We start from the raw sequence: 16,273 nt of genomic DNA, 5'->3' as shown, positions 1-16,273 counted from the left end.
CTGAAGACTATAGCCCAGGAGATACAGATTCAGGAAGCACTGGACTTGTATTCCACTGGACTACAAAATGGGGGAGCCTTATAAAGGCAAAACCCAAAATGTTACAAGTTGTTTGTCCAGAATTATCATTGGATCTGGCAAGAAAAATGTGTGCTTGTGAAACAAGGATTGGCTGGGTCTGAAATGGTTGCATAGTTACCAGGGGAGACCTTGAGACGATAAGGTTGCAGCTGGCAACTATCAGTAGATATTGTTTTGAGAACGGCTGGTGGTAAATTAAATCATGTGTAAGCCAGAATGACTTCCCCATACCTCAATATGAGAAAATTTCTCACCGTCTTGGCTTCCTCCCCATCGTGTACATGTGTTCCCCTCAACTGTGGTTATGCTGTGCCCCTGGTTCTTTTATTTTACTTTTTAAAACTTTTTATTTATTTATGGCTGCGTTGGGTCTTCATTGCAGTGCGCAGGCTTTTCATTGCAGTGGCTTGTCTTGTTGCGGAGTACGGGCTCTAGGCACGCGGGCTTCAGTAGTTGTGGCTCGCGGGCTCTAGAGCGCAGCCTCAGTAGTTGTGGCGCACGGGCTTAGTTGCTCCGCGGCATGTGGGATCTTCCCAGATCAGGGCTCGAACCCGTGTCCCCTGCATTGGCAGGAGGATTCTCAACCACTGCGCCAAAAGGGAATCCCCCTGGTTCTTCTAAATTATAAATCTGAAACATACTTACGATTAAGCAAAGGTTAAAAAGGCAAATGCCCGCAGGCAGGACTGATGAACGGAGAAGCAGGGGCTCGTACAGTTAGTCAGGGCCCCACGAGGGTGGGTTAATGCTCACACAGTGGTTACACATTTTGAATATCTTCCTTGCCTATCAGGGTCGAGCGCACGGATGAACATCAGGTGGACGAGTAAAGTTGGCAGAGGTAAGAAAGTAGGGTGGGGCAGTGGCTGGGGCGTGGAGGAAATTCCGTACTATCGGTGGGCTTTCTCAACCTGGCACTATTGACATTTGGAGTCAGATGATTCTTTGTCCCAGGAGGACGTCCTGTGTCCTGGCCTCCGGCCCCCAACTCATGCCTCTTGTGACAACCGAAATGTCTCCAGACATCCCCGAATGTCCACTAGGAGGCAGAATCGCCCCTGGTTGAGGACCACTGCTCTAAATCAGTGGATCCCACAAGGTGGGGAGAATAAACACAGGGCTGAGCCCCAAAACTAGAGATCCTGGTTCAGGAAGTCTGGGAACCTTACCTTGAGAAGTGCCTACTCTAAACAATCAGGATTTCTTTCCTTTTCTTCTTTTTTTAAAATAAAAGTTTCTTTCATTGTGCACGGAAGTATTTAAATCAACATATGGGGCTAGTTAAGAGCCCAGTGGGACGTTTGCATTTTGCTAAGCCTTTAATGTGCATGCAGTTTGTGAGAGAGCAATAACTCAGCATTCCTGAGCACACAAATGCCTCCTTCGATTTATTTTATTTCATTGTATTTTATTTTATTTGTCTACATGTGTGAGCCTGGGTCCGTGAATTTCTGTGGCAGTTGCTATGTGTTACCACTAGGTGGTGATAGAAGACCAGTAATAAAGTGATCTTTTAGTTTTGTCTCCAGCGAGAAATTTACACTCTTGTTTGGGCCCCCGCCCCGCCCCGCCCCGTTAAATCATGAAGCCCCACAAGTTAGACACTTCAACACCATCACCACAGTTTTCCATGTCATCCGATTCTGCGTAACAGTTTTTCTTTAAATAGGTGCACTTTACAAACGCATTTTATTTTTTTATTGATGTATAGTTGATTTACAATGTGTTAATTTCTGCTGTTCAGTGAAGTGATTCAGCTCTACATAGATATACATTCTTTTTTTATATTCTTTTCCATTATTGTTTATCACTGGATATTGAATATAATTCCCTGTGCTACACAGTAGGACCTTGTTGTTTATCCATCCTATGTATAATAGCTTACATCTGCTCATCCCATACTCCCACTCCATCCTTCCCCCAACCCCTCCCCCTTGGCAACCACCAGTCTGTTTTCTATGTCCGTGATTCTGTTTCATAGATAGGTTCATTTGTGTCATATTTTAGATTCCACATATGAGTGATATCATGTGGTATTTATCTTTCTCTTTCTGACTTACTTCACTTAGTATGATAATATCTACTTGTATCAAAAACACATTTTAAAAGGTACGTCATTTTCAATGGAACACTGCAGCAGGTGCAATAAATACAAGATAATAGCAAAAGAGAGAGAGAGAGAAACAGAGAAAAAGAGAGGGGGAGAGTGAGAGGGCCTCTGCTGTCTCTTATAGGGAAATTAATCCTATCAGAGCCCCACCCTTATAATCTCATTTAACCTTAATTCCCTCCATAAAGGCCTCATCTCCAAATACAGCCACACTGAAAGAGTGCTCATTAAAAAATCCCAAAGAAACCCTAAGTACTCCAATGGAAGAGTTGACAATGGATATAAACACAGTTCACAAAAGAACCAAAAAAGGAAGGGGAAGGAATTCCTTGGCTTGTTAGGTGGTTAAGACTCAGTGCTGTCACTGCCATGGGCCCAGGCTCAATCCCTGGTTGGGGAAATAAGTTCCCAGAAGCTGTGCAGTACACCCCTTCCCACAAAAAAGGGAGGGGAGGGATAGATAAGCATTAAAGAAAGTTTGCATTCACTAGGAGTAAAAAAAATGAAAGTATTCACACCATACACACTTTATCATCATAAACAGGAAGAGTAAAGATGCTGGATGACCTTTTCAGGGCTTCCTGAAACTGTCCTTGTGAAAACAGAGGTGGTGGGCTGTAATGTGTTATCATCCTTTTTTGAGGGCAACTTGGCAATATCTATTGAGAATCTTCCAGTAAAGCCTACTCTTACCAGCCAAGTTACACTTTTAGCAATTTATATGTTAGAGAGTATGCAAAATACATTAACACACGTATCACAGCACTGTTTCTCATGGGTAAAAACATCAGAAACAGTTTATCCATCTTTAAGAATCTGACTCAATAAGTTCTTTTTGTACAAAGTACAAGGGAATGATGTGTATCCACAACTAAGGATAAGGGATAGAAGTATTTGTTGCTATAGAAAGTTTCCCCAATATATTGAGGGAGCAAATCCTGTGTTGCTCGAAATCATTCTAGTAAAAAGAGAGAGAGAGAGAGATCTATCTGTAACTATCTGTCTATCTATCTTCTACAAAAAGCAGTAGTTAGGAAAAGAAGGGAATGGATAAACTCTCTCTGGGAGAGCCTGCAGAAAGGAAATCAGACTACTGCAAAGATGAAGCCCAGGGATTCACAGTGCTTACAGAGAGGAAGAGACATGCTTGAAATAATCAAGATGGAACAGCCAGATGGAGGGTGGGATGAAATGGGAGATTGGGATTGACATATACACACTAATATGTATAAAATAGATAACTAATAAGAACCTGCTGTATGGTACAGGGAACTCCACTTTGTTGTACAGTAGAAACTAACACAACATTGTAAAACAACTATACCCGAATTAAAAAAAAAAAGATGGATCAGCCAGAAAGGTCTGAGGACCAGATGAATAAGGACAGGAGCAGTTTAAGAAAGAAGCAGTAGTCAGCCCTATAAAATATAGCAGAAATCCAGTAAACTAAGGGTTGAAAACTTCCCTTAGATTTGGTCGAAGGGAGGAACACTGGTGACGTTTTGGGAACAGTTTCAGTGGGGAGGTGTTGGTAGAGGTCTGATGGCAGTGGATCGTGGGAGGTGAGGGGGTACAGAAAGAACAGAGGCAATGCTTGCCTGGGAAGGAGAAACGCAAGACAGCAGAATGGGGTGGGAGCAGCCAGGTCTCAGAAAGTGGAGGAGTAGAGAGAATTTTTTGTTGTTGCTTGAGGAGCTGAGACTTAAGGCTGAGGGAAGAGGGGAGGGAGGAAAACAGTCAAAAGGAAGAGGAACTAATCAATGGAGAAAAGTTGTGTTGGGACTTCCCTGGTGGTCCAGTGGTTAAGACTCTGCGCTTGCACTGCAGGGGGCATGGGTTCAATCCCTGATCGGGGAACTAAGATCCTGCAAGCCGCTCAGCACGGCCCCCACTTCCCCCAAAAATAGTTGTGGAGGCAGAGAAGGTGATGGGATAAAGATGAAGGTGAAGAGAAAATGAAGGAACAAACACATAACCTTTGAATGTTCTGTTGGACATTCATGCAGGTAGATATGATGGGTGGAAATCCTGTTGATAAGTAACTGAAACTGAACCTTATTTTACATATAAACACTGAGCATTTTTCCATGCTTTAATTTATGCTGAAACTCCTAAGAGATATTGATGATCAAGATATGAGGGAACACTGCTTTAGTTGAGATGTTGCCAAGTGGGGGACATCATTTCAAAAATCATAACACCTCCAAGCAATGCCACGCAGGTCATCTGAGTTGCCAATACATACGCTGCATCTGTTGTGTCAAGGTCAATCTACAGCTGAGCAGGTAATTTAGCTACTTGTGTTTGACCTCAAGCAGAATCATGCCAGAACACTTACACAGTGAAGTACACATTCTTTTTTATTATAAACGACTTTGTTTTTATTTTTCCATCAATAGTCAGAACATTATGTTGATGTTTTAATATTATGCATCTAGAAAGGCAGTTTTTTGGGTTTGTTTGTTTTCGTTTTGTTTTGTTTTCTTTGCTTGCAGGATCTTAGTTCCCCGAACAGGGATTGTCCCTGGGGTCCCACCAGTGAAAGCACGGAGTCCTAACCACTGGACCGCCAGGGAATTCCCTATAAAGGCAAAATTAAATAGGAGTTTCTCTCAGTATGGTACATGGAGAGGTATAAAATATCTGTTATAAAAAGTGACCCCTGGGTTTGATAAAGTCAAGAACAACTTAGCCAGGAGAAAGAAAATGGTGTCTTTTAAAGTAATTAATTAATATTTTGACTGTGCTGGCTCTTAGTTGCGGCATGCGGGCTTCTCTCTAGTTGTGGCGCACGGGGCTCCAGAGCGCATGGGCTCAGTAATTTGCTTCACGCGGCTCAGTAGTTGTAGCACGCAGGCTTAGTTGCCTACGGCGTGTGGGCTCTTAGTTCTCCAACCAGGGATTGAACCAGTGTCCCCTGCATTGCAAAGTGCATTCTTTACCACTGGACCACCAGGGAAATCCCGAACATGGTGACTTTCAAATGAATATTTTGGTAGATGCAGGGGGATATGAGACTCAAGTCAATGGAGGGAAAAGGAACTAAGGCATGAAATGTTAATGAATCTGCAAAATTTTATGACAAAAGGAGGGGAAGAGGAGGTATCTAGGAGAAGAATTTTTAAAAATGCATTGAAATAAGGCAGATCTACACATATTAAAGTAAAAAAGAAAAAGAATCTTTGACCATCTTTTTTTTTTTTTTTTTTTTTTTTTTTTGCGGTTCACGGGCCTCTCACTGTTGTGGCCTCTCCCGTTGCGGAGCACAGGCTCCGGACGCACAGGCTCAGCGGCCATGGCTCACGGGCCCAGCCGCTTCGCGGCATGTGGGATCTTCCCGGACCGGCACACGAACATTGGCAGGCGGACTCTCAACCACTGTGCCACCAGGGAAGCCCTGTTCATGTATTCTTGAATGAAATGGTTACTAAGACGCTTTCCAGATCTGCACTGATCAATAGGATAGCCACTAGCCACATGTAGCTAAATAAATTTTAATTAAAAATTAATTGAATTTAAAAATTCAGTTCCTGTCACATTAGCACATTTCTAGTGCCCAGAAGTCCATTGTGGCTTGTGGCTACTATATTGTTTTGATTTTTGTTTTTTTGTGGCTACTCTATTGGGCATCCTATTTGGCTTCTGGACCCAATTCCAATGTGTGGAGGGGGGGAGGTTCCCCTGACACTACCAAGCAATGCTGGGGACACCAGCTGGGTATCCTACCATTCAACCCAATTCTGACTCTTATCTACTTAGGGATAGTATCATATTCCACAGGTTAGGGGCTCAGTCCTGAGACCCTGTGTTGCTGAACTCAGCTTCTGCTGCTCATCACTCAAGAATCCAATACAGAGAGACAAGTGTTGAGTGAAAACAAAGATGGCTTTATTGGGGAAGCCGACCATCCTGGGGAGAAGCTAGACTCATGTTCCAAAAAAAACAAATCTCCACTGCTGATCCAGGGCAAGAGATTTTAAAGGGGAATTTCAGGAATGCACAGGTCTGGGGCGGGGTGGCTGCGTGAAGAGTAGCAGTCATCTCTGACAGTCATCTTGAAGTTGTTCACACGGTGTCTGGTCAGCATCATCTGGATTGTTTTAAGTACGGTTAGTCTTCAATTCCAGGGTCAGTTTGTTCCCACTTCCTTGAGGTGAGTTCTCAGAATTGTGTAAGATGGAGAAGCTTATGTTGTGGCTACAGTCTGGTCATCATGTAGTTAACTTCTTGCTTCTGGTGGGGTTTCAGTATCTACAAAACAGCTTAAAGGATATGGCTCAGAATATGATCTATAGCCTTGAGAAGGAACTAAAGATCCTTGACTTTGTTTAATAGCTGAACTATTATTTCATCTTGTTTGACTGTTTTCCTTCATTTCTGCATTTTTCTCATTTCTCTGATTAAATTTATTCTTCAGCTAAAGTTTTTCTACAGACAAAAAGCAGGCAGAGGATATGGGGGTGGGGGGATCTGTCCTGGGAAATCACCATAAGCTCCTGCTCCGTTACAACTCCTCCGACTTCAGACGCCAATCTCAAGTTCAGGTTATTACCTGTACTTCTGACCACCAGGCTATAAATCAGAGTCTCCCACGAACCCCTCTCCTTGGGTCTGATTAATTTGCTACAGTGGCTCACAGAACTCAGGAAACTCACTAGATTACAGATTTGTTACAAAAGATATTAAAGGATATGAGTCAACAGCCAGATGGATACATAGGGCGAGGTATGTGAGAAGGGGCTCGAGCTTCCATGCCCTCTTCAAGTACATCGCTCTCCTCTCCGCCACGCGTTCACTAACCCAGAAGCTCTGAACCCCATCCTTCTGGGTTTTTATGGAGGCTTCAGTACATCAGCACAGTTGATCAAAGTCACAATACCACATATGTTTTGGTGATTTTTACTTGAATCGGTCATTTATTTGTATGACCATAAAAATGGTGTTAATAAGTTTACTTTCATTGTCCTCGAGATCTGTTGAACTCTAAATCTAGGTTCAGTCACTAGGGCTGTGTGGTACTTTGTATCATCTGCCTCTGAGTCCTGAAGTCCTGTTTACCATCTCCAGAAGATGAAGAAGAAGGTGAAAGTATGTTTGGAAGGGTATGTTGCCAGGAAGAGAACTGATCTGGAGTCCAGGCTGATGACATCAAATACACTGAATTTGTCTCTCTGTTCACCTTGTTCTGGCTCCAGGGAAATAAAACAGTCACTAGGGAGTGCCATTCTGTAAACCTAAAGAGGAAAGGGAAAGAAAAATCGAAGAAGCCAATTTATACATACAGAAAGGGAGGTCAGCTCTTTCCCACCTTCCAGTCAAATATGGAACCTCCTACCTCTTGGGAAAGCCACGCATTAGCCGGCCCCCGGCAGAACACGCCTGAGGATTCATTCCTCCGTTCACTCGGTCATACCTGCCACAAAAGTTTATGGATTGTCTACTATGTGCCAGGCACTGGGAAAACATCAATGAACGAAGTTCACATACTAATGGGTTGTCTGGGTTCCAGTTCAGAGCTTGAAAAGTGGGCAGTGGAATTCCTTGGGAGGACCACAGATTTGGGAAAAGCCTTCAGGGGCTGTGACCAATCAAGCCCCTGACTCTCTGGAGGCACATGTGTGGAAACGTCGTCCACCTCCTGAGAGGAACCTGGAGTTGACCACACCATGTGGAAGGACTGAGCACTCAGGACACTCCGCTTGTGAGCCAGATTGGGAACAACAGGCTGGTACCTTGAATGCTCCCATCTCAGAGATCTTGTCCCTGGTTTTGTCTTTGGGCTGAAGCTTCTTCGGGTTCTCTTTTTTTCTGGATACGGAGTCTAGATCTTCGGTTTTGAAACCAAATCTAAGTGGGTAAAACAAAGATATTTAATGAAAACGATGTCATGCGAGCCTCACCATTGCTCTTCTCATAAGGCAAAGGGGAGGAAGAGGTGGCTTCTTTTAGGCTGAATTCCCAAATCATTGACATTCCATATGTCTGGGAAAGCCTATCGTGTCTCAAGATAAAGCTCAAGATTCTGAATCTTGTACCAAGTCCCTTTATGATCTAGTGATGGGTTTCCTATCCTGAAAGTCCCCACGATCCCCTCACTACAAGTATTAGTCTTTCCCTAAAGTGCCATGCCTATATTGCAACACTCTCCTCTGCCTAGAATTCTCTTTCCACTTCTTTTCTTCCTCCCTAAAACACCTATTTTTATTCCATGATGCAGGATAGAGTAATATCTTCTAGGAAGACATTTTTCTTTTTTTCTTTTTCTTTTTGTCTGCACCGCATGGCATGAAGGATCTTAGTTCCACGACCAGGGATCGAACCTGCACCCCCTGCAGTGGAAGCGCAGACATTTAACCACTGAACCGCCAGGGAAGTCCCAAGGAAGACATTTTTCCTTCCATAAGCTGTCATTAATTGCTACCCCTTGCTTGTGCCCCCCCCCCACACACACACCCCTCATGTTTCACAGCTACTACTTTTGGTTTTCAGAGGTTCCAAGTAGAATAAACACAGGTCTATTTTTTTTTTAAACACAGGTCTATTGTAGGAGCCCCCAAACCAGACTTTAGAAAAGTCACCTGGGCATCCCTTGGTGGCACAGTGGTTGGGAGTCTGCCTGCCAATGCAGGGGACACGTGTTCGAGCCCTGGCCCGGGAGGATCCCACATGCCGCGGGGCAACTGAGCCCGTGCACCACAGCTACTGAGCCTGCGCTCTGGAGCCCCCGAGCCACAACTACTGAGCCCGCGTGCCTAGAGCCCGTGCTCTGCAACAAGAGAGGCCACCGCAATGGGAAGCCCGTGCACCGCAACGGAGAGTAGCCCCAGCTCACTGCAGCTGGAGAAGGCCCGCGTGCAGCAATGAAGACCCAACGCAGCCAAAAATAAATTAATTAAAATAAATTTTTTTTTAAAAAAAAAAAGAAAAGTCACCTAATAGCACTGAACTTTGACCTCCTTCCTGAAGGCATATATTGATACCACTCTACAGATAAATGATTGATTGTTTTGGAAGAGCTGCACCTATCCAAACCAGAAATCCCATTTTCCCATCTGTCCTGCTTATGATATCTATGAGAATTAATCCCTGTTGGAGAAGTCATTCCGAGATGTCTCACTATATATGTTCCTACCAATATCAAATTCCTTATCACTTACCTGGACTCTTGACTCTGGAACCCCAATATCTTCAGCAAGTTGCTTTCTGGAATCAATCCCAGGATAAGGGTTTTCCATGAACGCATTCATAAGAGTTTGTAATTGGGAAGAAGTATAGCTGGTACGACATCGTCTGTCTCTCACACCTGGAGGAGGTGAAAGATTGAAGGCAGAGGAACATTTGAGATCAGTTTACATGTTCAAACAAGGAACCCAAACACGTCCCACCATCTAACTTGGAACATGTTGCCTCTCCTTGGGAGGGCCTTGTCCCAGCCTATTCAAGACAGAAGGTTCTAGAGGAGAGGCAATATTTGGCTGAGCTGCTGGACTCCGGTGCAAATCAGGTAAGCCTCAGAAGGTCCCTGGACCTTGTGGGGAAGAATTTCCAGGGGCCATGTTGAGCCCTTTGCTACCAAAGACCCTGAACAGGAGGCCCTGAAGGAGAAAACATTCTTTTCCCACTCAGAGCAGTGGTTGGCTTCACTATAAAAAGGCACTTGGGTACCCAAGAGGCTCTGCTGGGTAGCAGGACTCGAGCAGGCTATTCACCTTGAATGTTCTCTTCAGGGTAAGCTCGGTCTTGTCTTAAGTCTAAGTTCTTCTCAGGTCTTTTCAGGAAACTGTGCCTAGCTCTTCGATTCTGAAACCATATCTACAAGAGGAAAAGAAAATGAGAGAATTAAGCATATTTATGTCATCTCAGCCCCGTTGCTGCCTTTCTCCAAAGGGAGTGATTCTGGGAATTCCCTGGCAGTCCAGTGGTTAGAACTTTGTGCTTCCACTGCAGGGGGCAAGTGTTCAATCCTTGGCTGGGGAACTAAGATCCCATATGCCTCGACGTGGCCAAAAAAATAGGGGGTTGTGAATGATTCTTATGAGCCCTAAGCTCAGGGTTACTATTACTGATCCCTGTCACATTCGACTAAGTCTTAGATCAAGGCTTGGCATTTAGCATCTTCATGACCTGGTTCCAACATGACTTACTCTAATAATCTTTTTAAGTTAATAAATAAATGCTGCAATTATTATGTATTTAAGAACCCCCTCCAGCCTAAATCTGCAATGGCACACCAGTCCACTACTCTCTGGTCTATTGTATTTCATTGAAAGGGGAAGGTTAACCCTCACATCACCCACAATTCCTCTGGAATATTACCATGTCATCAGACACTTGCCTATCTATGACCACATTGCTTATAATGACTTACTTGGATTCACACCCTGGAATAAGTGTGCCGCCACATCACATACTTCCTCTTTTCTGGAGGTGTACCTACATATTTCTTGCCCACTCCTGGGAGCTCCTTCACCCTCAGTATCCACATTCACGAAGTGAGATTAAGAGCAACATTCTTGGGAGTTCATTCTGAGTGTCAAGTAGGACATGCCACTCAAAGCCCTTTTCACGGGACTTCCCTGGTAGCAGAGTGGTTAGGACTCTGCACTCCCAATGCAAGGGGCCCAGGTTCAATCCCTGGTCAGGGAACTAGATCCTGCACACATGCTGCAACTAAGTGTTCGCATTCCACAACTAAGGAGCCCGCCTGCTGCAACTAAGGAGCCCATGTGCCACAACTAAGACCTGGTGCAACCAAATTAATAAATAACAAATGTTGTTTTAAAAAAAGCCCTTGTCACACTGGCACATGATATGTGCTCACTGAATGGTTCCCCCCTCCCTTTCTAGTTCTTGTCTTGGAGATACAGAACTTGTAACTTACCTGGATCCTAGACTCTTCGGTGTTGACTTCCAAAGCAAGTCTTTGTTTGATGGCATAACCCGGGTAAGGTTTTTTGTTGAATGCATCAATGAGGATTTTCAATTGCTCTTCTGTGAATTTGGTGCGGCTGCGTCTACACTTTGTTGCCACGGCCTCTGTGGAAAGATTAGGAGAGAAGCATTAAATAGGCCATTTTATGTATTCCAACTTCAGGTTCGAGCTTGTCTCTCATTTCTTCTTTTCATTTTGAATCCATGAGAACCCAGGAGGAAAGAACTCTCAACTATAAAGCCCTTAAGAACACGGGTGATTCTTGAACTTCTTCAGCTGATCTGAATGCCATGACTAGGAAGTCAAGGTCTTCTGTTTTCAAACAACATGAAAAATTGATGTGTTCTGTTCATATGGATCAGGAAAGATATGAGTCAAGAAAATGCAGGTGAGGGGCTTCCCTGGTGGCTCCGTGGTTAAGAACCCGCCTGCCACTGCAGGGGACACGGGTTCGATCCCTGGTCCGGGAAGATCCCACATGCCACGGAGCAACTAAGGCCACGTGCCACAACTACTGAGCCCGCGCTCTAGAGCCCACGAGCCACAGCTACTGAAGCCTGTGCGCCTAGAGCCCGTGCTCCACAACAAGAGAAGCCTCTGCAGTGAGAAGCCTGCACACCGCAATGAAGAGTAGCCCCTGCTCGCCGCAACTAGAGAAAGCCCGCGCACAGCAACGAAGACCCAACGCAGCCAAAAATAAAATAATAAATGAATTAATTAATTTAAATAAATAAATGAATATCATTTAACAAATAAAACAGTATGGGGAGTTCCCATATATTGCACACCCAGTTTCCCCTATTTTATTATTATTATTTTGCGGTACGCGGGCGTCTCACTGCTGTGGCCTCTTCCGTTGCGGAGCACAGGCTCTGGACACGCAGGCTCAGTGGCTATGGCTCATGGGCCTAGCCGCTCCGCAGCATGTGGGATCTTCCCGGACCGGGGCACGAACCCGTGTCCCCTGCATTGGCAGGCGGACTCTCAACCACTGCGCCACCAGGGAAGCCCTTCCCCTATTATTAACATCTTATATCAGTACTGTACATTTGTCACAACTAATGAATCAATATTGATACATTATTAGTAACTAAAGTCCACACTTAGAATTGGGATAGCTATAGCCTCCAAAATCAATGTGAAAGGGTAGTGTTGGATACAGAAAATGACTTACTATATGAAGAAAAATTAAGTTGGGTCACACAGTATACAGTATATAAAAATAAATGCCAAAAAATTAAATACATATGAAAGCTAAAAATAGAAAGATAATGTACAAGAAAACCTATGTTACACTGAGATAGAAAAAGTTATATACAAAATAAGATACCAAAATGCATAATGGGAAAAATTGCTGGAACTAATGATATCGTAATTGAAACCTTCAGTTCAAAAAGGTAGAAAACCAGATAAAAGTCAGCAGCTTGCAATGATGGGGGTGGGGTAAGATGGGGAGATCAGAACCCTTCTTGAGAGCTGGGTGGAATGTAATTTATTTAAGATAATCTGTAGGGCAATCAGGGTATGCTTGTTTAAATTATGTATAGTAAGTAATTGTAACCCTGCAATCCATTTCTTGCCTACATCTGCATGACATTTTTCAGAATGCTGTTTGTAGTAACAGCTGAAGCAACTGAATGCCCATTGCTAGGAGAATGGATAAGTAAAATGTGGTATATTCCCGTGATAGAATTTTATGCATAAGACCAAAGTAATGAGGAAAAAATGACAGAGAAATAAGATAGATAGGAAGAGCAAGAAGGCTATAAGTCTGGAGAAGAGAAAACGAAGCAGAAACAGATGAGGTCCTAGACCTCCCAGGCAGGGCAGATTATATAGGACCTCTTCCAACCATGTGCCTTTGACTCTTAGTATGGTGGGAAGTCCCCGAGGGGTTTGGAGTAGATAAAAGACTTGATCAGACAGTTTGATAAGATCACGCGGGCTACAGGGTTGAGAACAGATTAAATCAGGGCCAGGATGGAAGCAGAGAGATCAATTCTTGCAATAATCCAGTGACAAGGGCTTCCCTCATGGCGCAGTGGTTAAGAATCCGCCTGCCAGTGCAGGGGACACGGGTTCGAGCCCTGGTCTGGGAAGATCCCACATGCCGTGGAACAACTAAGCCCCTGCACCACAACTACTGAGCCTGAGCTCTAGAGCCCACAAGCCACAACTACTGAAGCCCGCGTGCCTAGAGCCTGTGCTCTGGCAACAAGAGAAGCCACCGCAATGAGAAGCCCGTGCACCTCAACAAAGAGTAGCCCCCACTCGCCGCAACTAGAGAAAGCCCGCGTGCAGCAACAAAGACCCAATGCAGCCGAAAATTTAAAAAATAAAATAAAAAGGTAAATAAAATAAATAGATTTATTAAAAAAATAATCCAGTGACGATGGTGGAAACAGTCCAAGAAATAGTCAGAAGATCCCTAAAATATTTCGTTAAAGCCAACAGAATTTTCAGCCTGATTAGATATAGGTTATGAGAGGAAGACAAGGTCAAGGATGTTTCCTAGGGTTTTGGCATGAACAATTGACATTTCTTGTGCAAGGAAAACAGTAGGAGGAAGAGTTTGGGTCTGAACATCGGGAGTTCAGTTTGGGACATGTTGAGTTTGAGATGCCTGTTACAGACGAGTAAGCAGATGTAGACAAAGCCGGAAGTTCAGGAGAAAAGTTCAGTCTGGAGAGAGAAATCAGGAAGCTACCTTGATTCCAAAGACATTCTGGTCTCAGGACTTTTTGATGCCTCCCTTAGTTTCTTTTAGTGTGTTTCTCTCCTTTTTCTTCTTCCCATCTATTTTTTCCTCCCATCTCCCTCCCCTAAACAATAATTTGTATTGTTTAGTTCTTACATGCCTGCATCTTTCTGAAATTCCCAATGCTCAGATGCACAGAAAACAGCATATTTTCATATTACATGAAAGAAACTGATTTTCCCTTACCCTAGCACAGTTATTTGAAAGTTTGAAAAATGGGACTCCCACAACTTCTAACAAGCCCATTATGTTTTCAGCCCAACCCACCGCCCCAAACCAAGGAAACCACAACTGCAATCTGATGTGTGAGGAACTTACTGTATGGAGAATTGTCTTCAGTCATCTTGGAAGGGAGCTCCGAAGCCTGGTTCCACCAAAAGAGAGATAAACAGCCTTGGCGAGGCTGGCTTTATATGATGAGCTGGAACGGCCCCTCCCACTTACTTAGGCATACACCCACTTAATCTAGGAAGGACTAGATAGGATTTTCTTTTCTTCCCTTGATAGAGATTTAATCATTTATACCAACCTCTACACCTGAACAAGCACACTTTTGAGTACTATTGCATTTACACGCCTTGTTTTTCCAATGTTTATTATATACATACATATTCTTTTTGAAATTGCTTTTTCATGGTCTTCACTTTTTTTTTTTTTTTTTTTTGTGGTACGCGGGCCTCTCACTGTTGTGGCCTCTCCCGTTGCGGAGCACAGGCTCTGGACGCGCAGGCTCAGCGGCCATGGCTCCCGGGCCCAGCCGCTCTGCGGCATGTGGGATCTTCCCGGACCGGGGCACGAACCCGTGTCCACTGCATCGGCAGGCGGACTGTCAACCACTGCGCCATCAGGGAAGCCCTTCACTTATCTTTTGAAGTGGTAGCCTTTTCTTATTAAATTAATAACTGGTACCAGGATTAGGGTGAGGCAAGTGAGGCTCTCATTTCCAGGGAGCAATGTTTAAGGGAGGTGCTAAAAATTCTGTGATCAAGGTAGATAATACTTGTGGCACTAATGAACCTATCTACAAAACAGAAACTCACAGACATAGAGAACAGACCTGTGGTTGCCAAGGGGGAGGGGGGTGGGGGAGGGATGGACTGAGAGTTTGGGGTTGGTAGAGGCAAACTATTACGTTTAGAATGGATAAACAAGGTCCTAATGTGTAGCACAGGGAACTATACTGAGTAGCCTGTGTTAAACCATCATGGAAAAGAACGTAAAGAAAAGAATGTATTTATGTGTAAAACTGAGTCACTTTGTTGTTCAGCAGAGATTGGCAAAACCTTGTAAGTCAACTCTACTTCAATTAAAAAAACTAATTACAAAAAAATAAAACCAATTGTATGAAAAGAAAAACAGGAAAAGAAAAAAGCAAAAAAATATAAATAATATTTGAATGCAATACTTAAAAAATTAATTGCAAAAAGCCCATGTTTACAAAATATAAAAATTATAAATAAAAACAGGATCCTATCCTGCACTGGCAGGAATTATGCATGTGAGGGCATACGTGTAATTGCTTTCCTTTGCAGTCTTCTCAAGGTCATTGATCAGTCCTGAGGGAAGTTGACAAGATTGTTCAATTGTTTATAGCTGTCTTCCACAGCACTGCAGAATAAAAGAGAAATTTTAATTTATTACCCATATAAGCTTGTGTGATTCAGGAGACGTCAAAGTGTCAGGTGACACTACCAAGGAGGCCCAATACTTTAAGCAGCACCTTTGTTCCACAAGGGCGATGATGCACTTAAGAGATGAAAACACGACCATGGAAACTAATGTAAAGAAGCTGATGAGAATTCCCTGGCGGTCCGGTGGTTAGGACTCTGCGCTTTCACTGCCAGGGCCTGGGTTTGATCCCTGGTCAGGGAACTAAGATCCTCAGCAAGCCTCAGCGCTGTGGCCAAGGAAAAAAAACAAAAACTCAGTCCCTTATAGAGCCACCTAAGCCATCTAGTAAGTAGAGAAAACCACTTAGAGAGCTAAAGCAATCTCCTTGAGTGGTGTAAGCTAATAACTGCTTCTAGGCATGAGCCTCTGCCATGAATATTTTCTCATAAATTTCCTCTTAACTAACTGTCGTTTACAAGTATGCAGCATTGAGGACCCACTCAGGCACAAACCCCTCCTCAAGATGCCTCCATAAGAATGTAAGCCAATTCCTCATAATAAATCCCTTTCTATCTATATATCTTTTCTGTTCCTTCTGTTTCTCTGAAGACCCCGGATTAACACAGATTTGGGAACCAAGAGTGGTTCTACAGGAAGAGAATTTAAGGATGAGTTTTCTGAATTGGTTTTTGGGTTTCTAGAATTGGCTCTCTAATCACATTAGATTTAAAGATGATGATGGCTCTCTTTCTAGTAGTAAAGAGAGCACTGAGAATAAATA

The 16,273-nt window shown here is 43.7% G+C and overlaps 1 protein-coding gene across 1 annotated transcript; it reads right to left on the bottom strand.

Moving 5' to 3' along the window:
• Positions 1 to 7,939: 7,939 nt before the first annotated feature.
• Positions 7,940 to 11,234, bottom strand: DUXA (double homeobox A; the record flags this gene model as incomplete). Its single annotated transcript, XM_065899583.1, has 4 exons — positions 7,940 to 8,038; positions 9,349 to 9,494; positions 9,901 to 10,003; positions 11,073 to 11,234. Coding segments are annotated over 4 exons (510 nt in total), but the record flags the coding sequence as incomplete, so codon positions are not given.
• Between the last annotated feature and the right edge of the window lie 5,039 nt (positions 11,235 to 16,273).

This window comes from Phocoena phocoena, chromosome 20 (assembly GCF_963924675.1).
Source record: "Phocoena phocoena chromosome 20, mPhoPho1.1, whole genome shotgun sequence".
NCBI classification, from domain to species: domain Eukaryota; kingdom Metazoa; phylum Chordata; class Mammalia; order Artiodactyla; family Phocoenidae; genus Phocoena; species Phocoena phocoena.
Note: the sequence above shows the minus strand (reverse complement) of the source record. Positions and strands in the feature narration are given on the sequence as shown.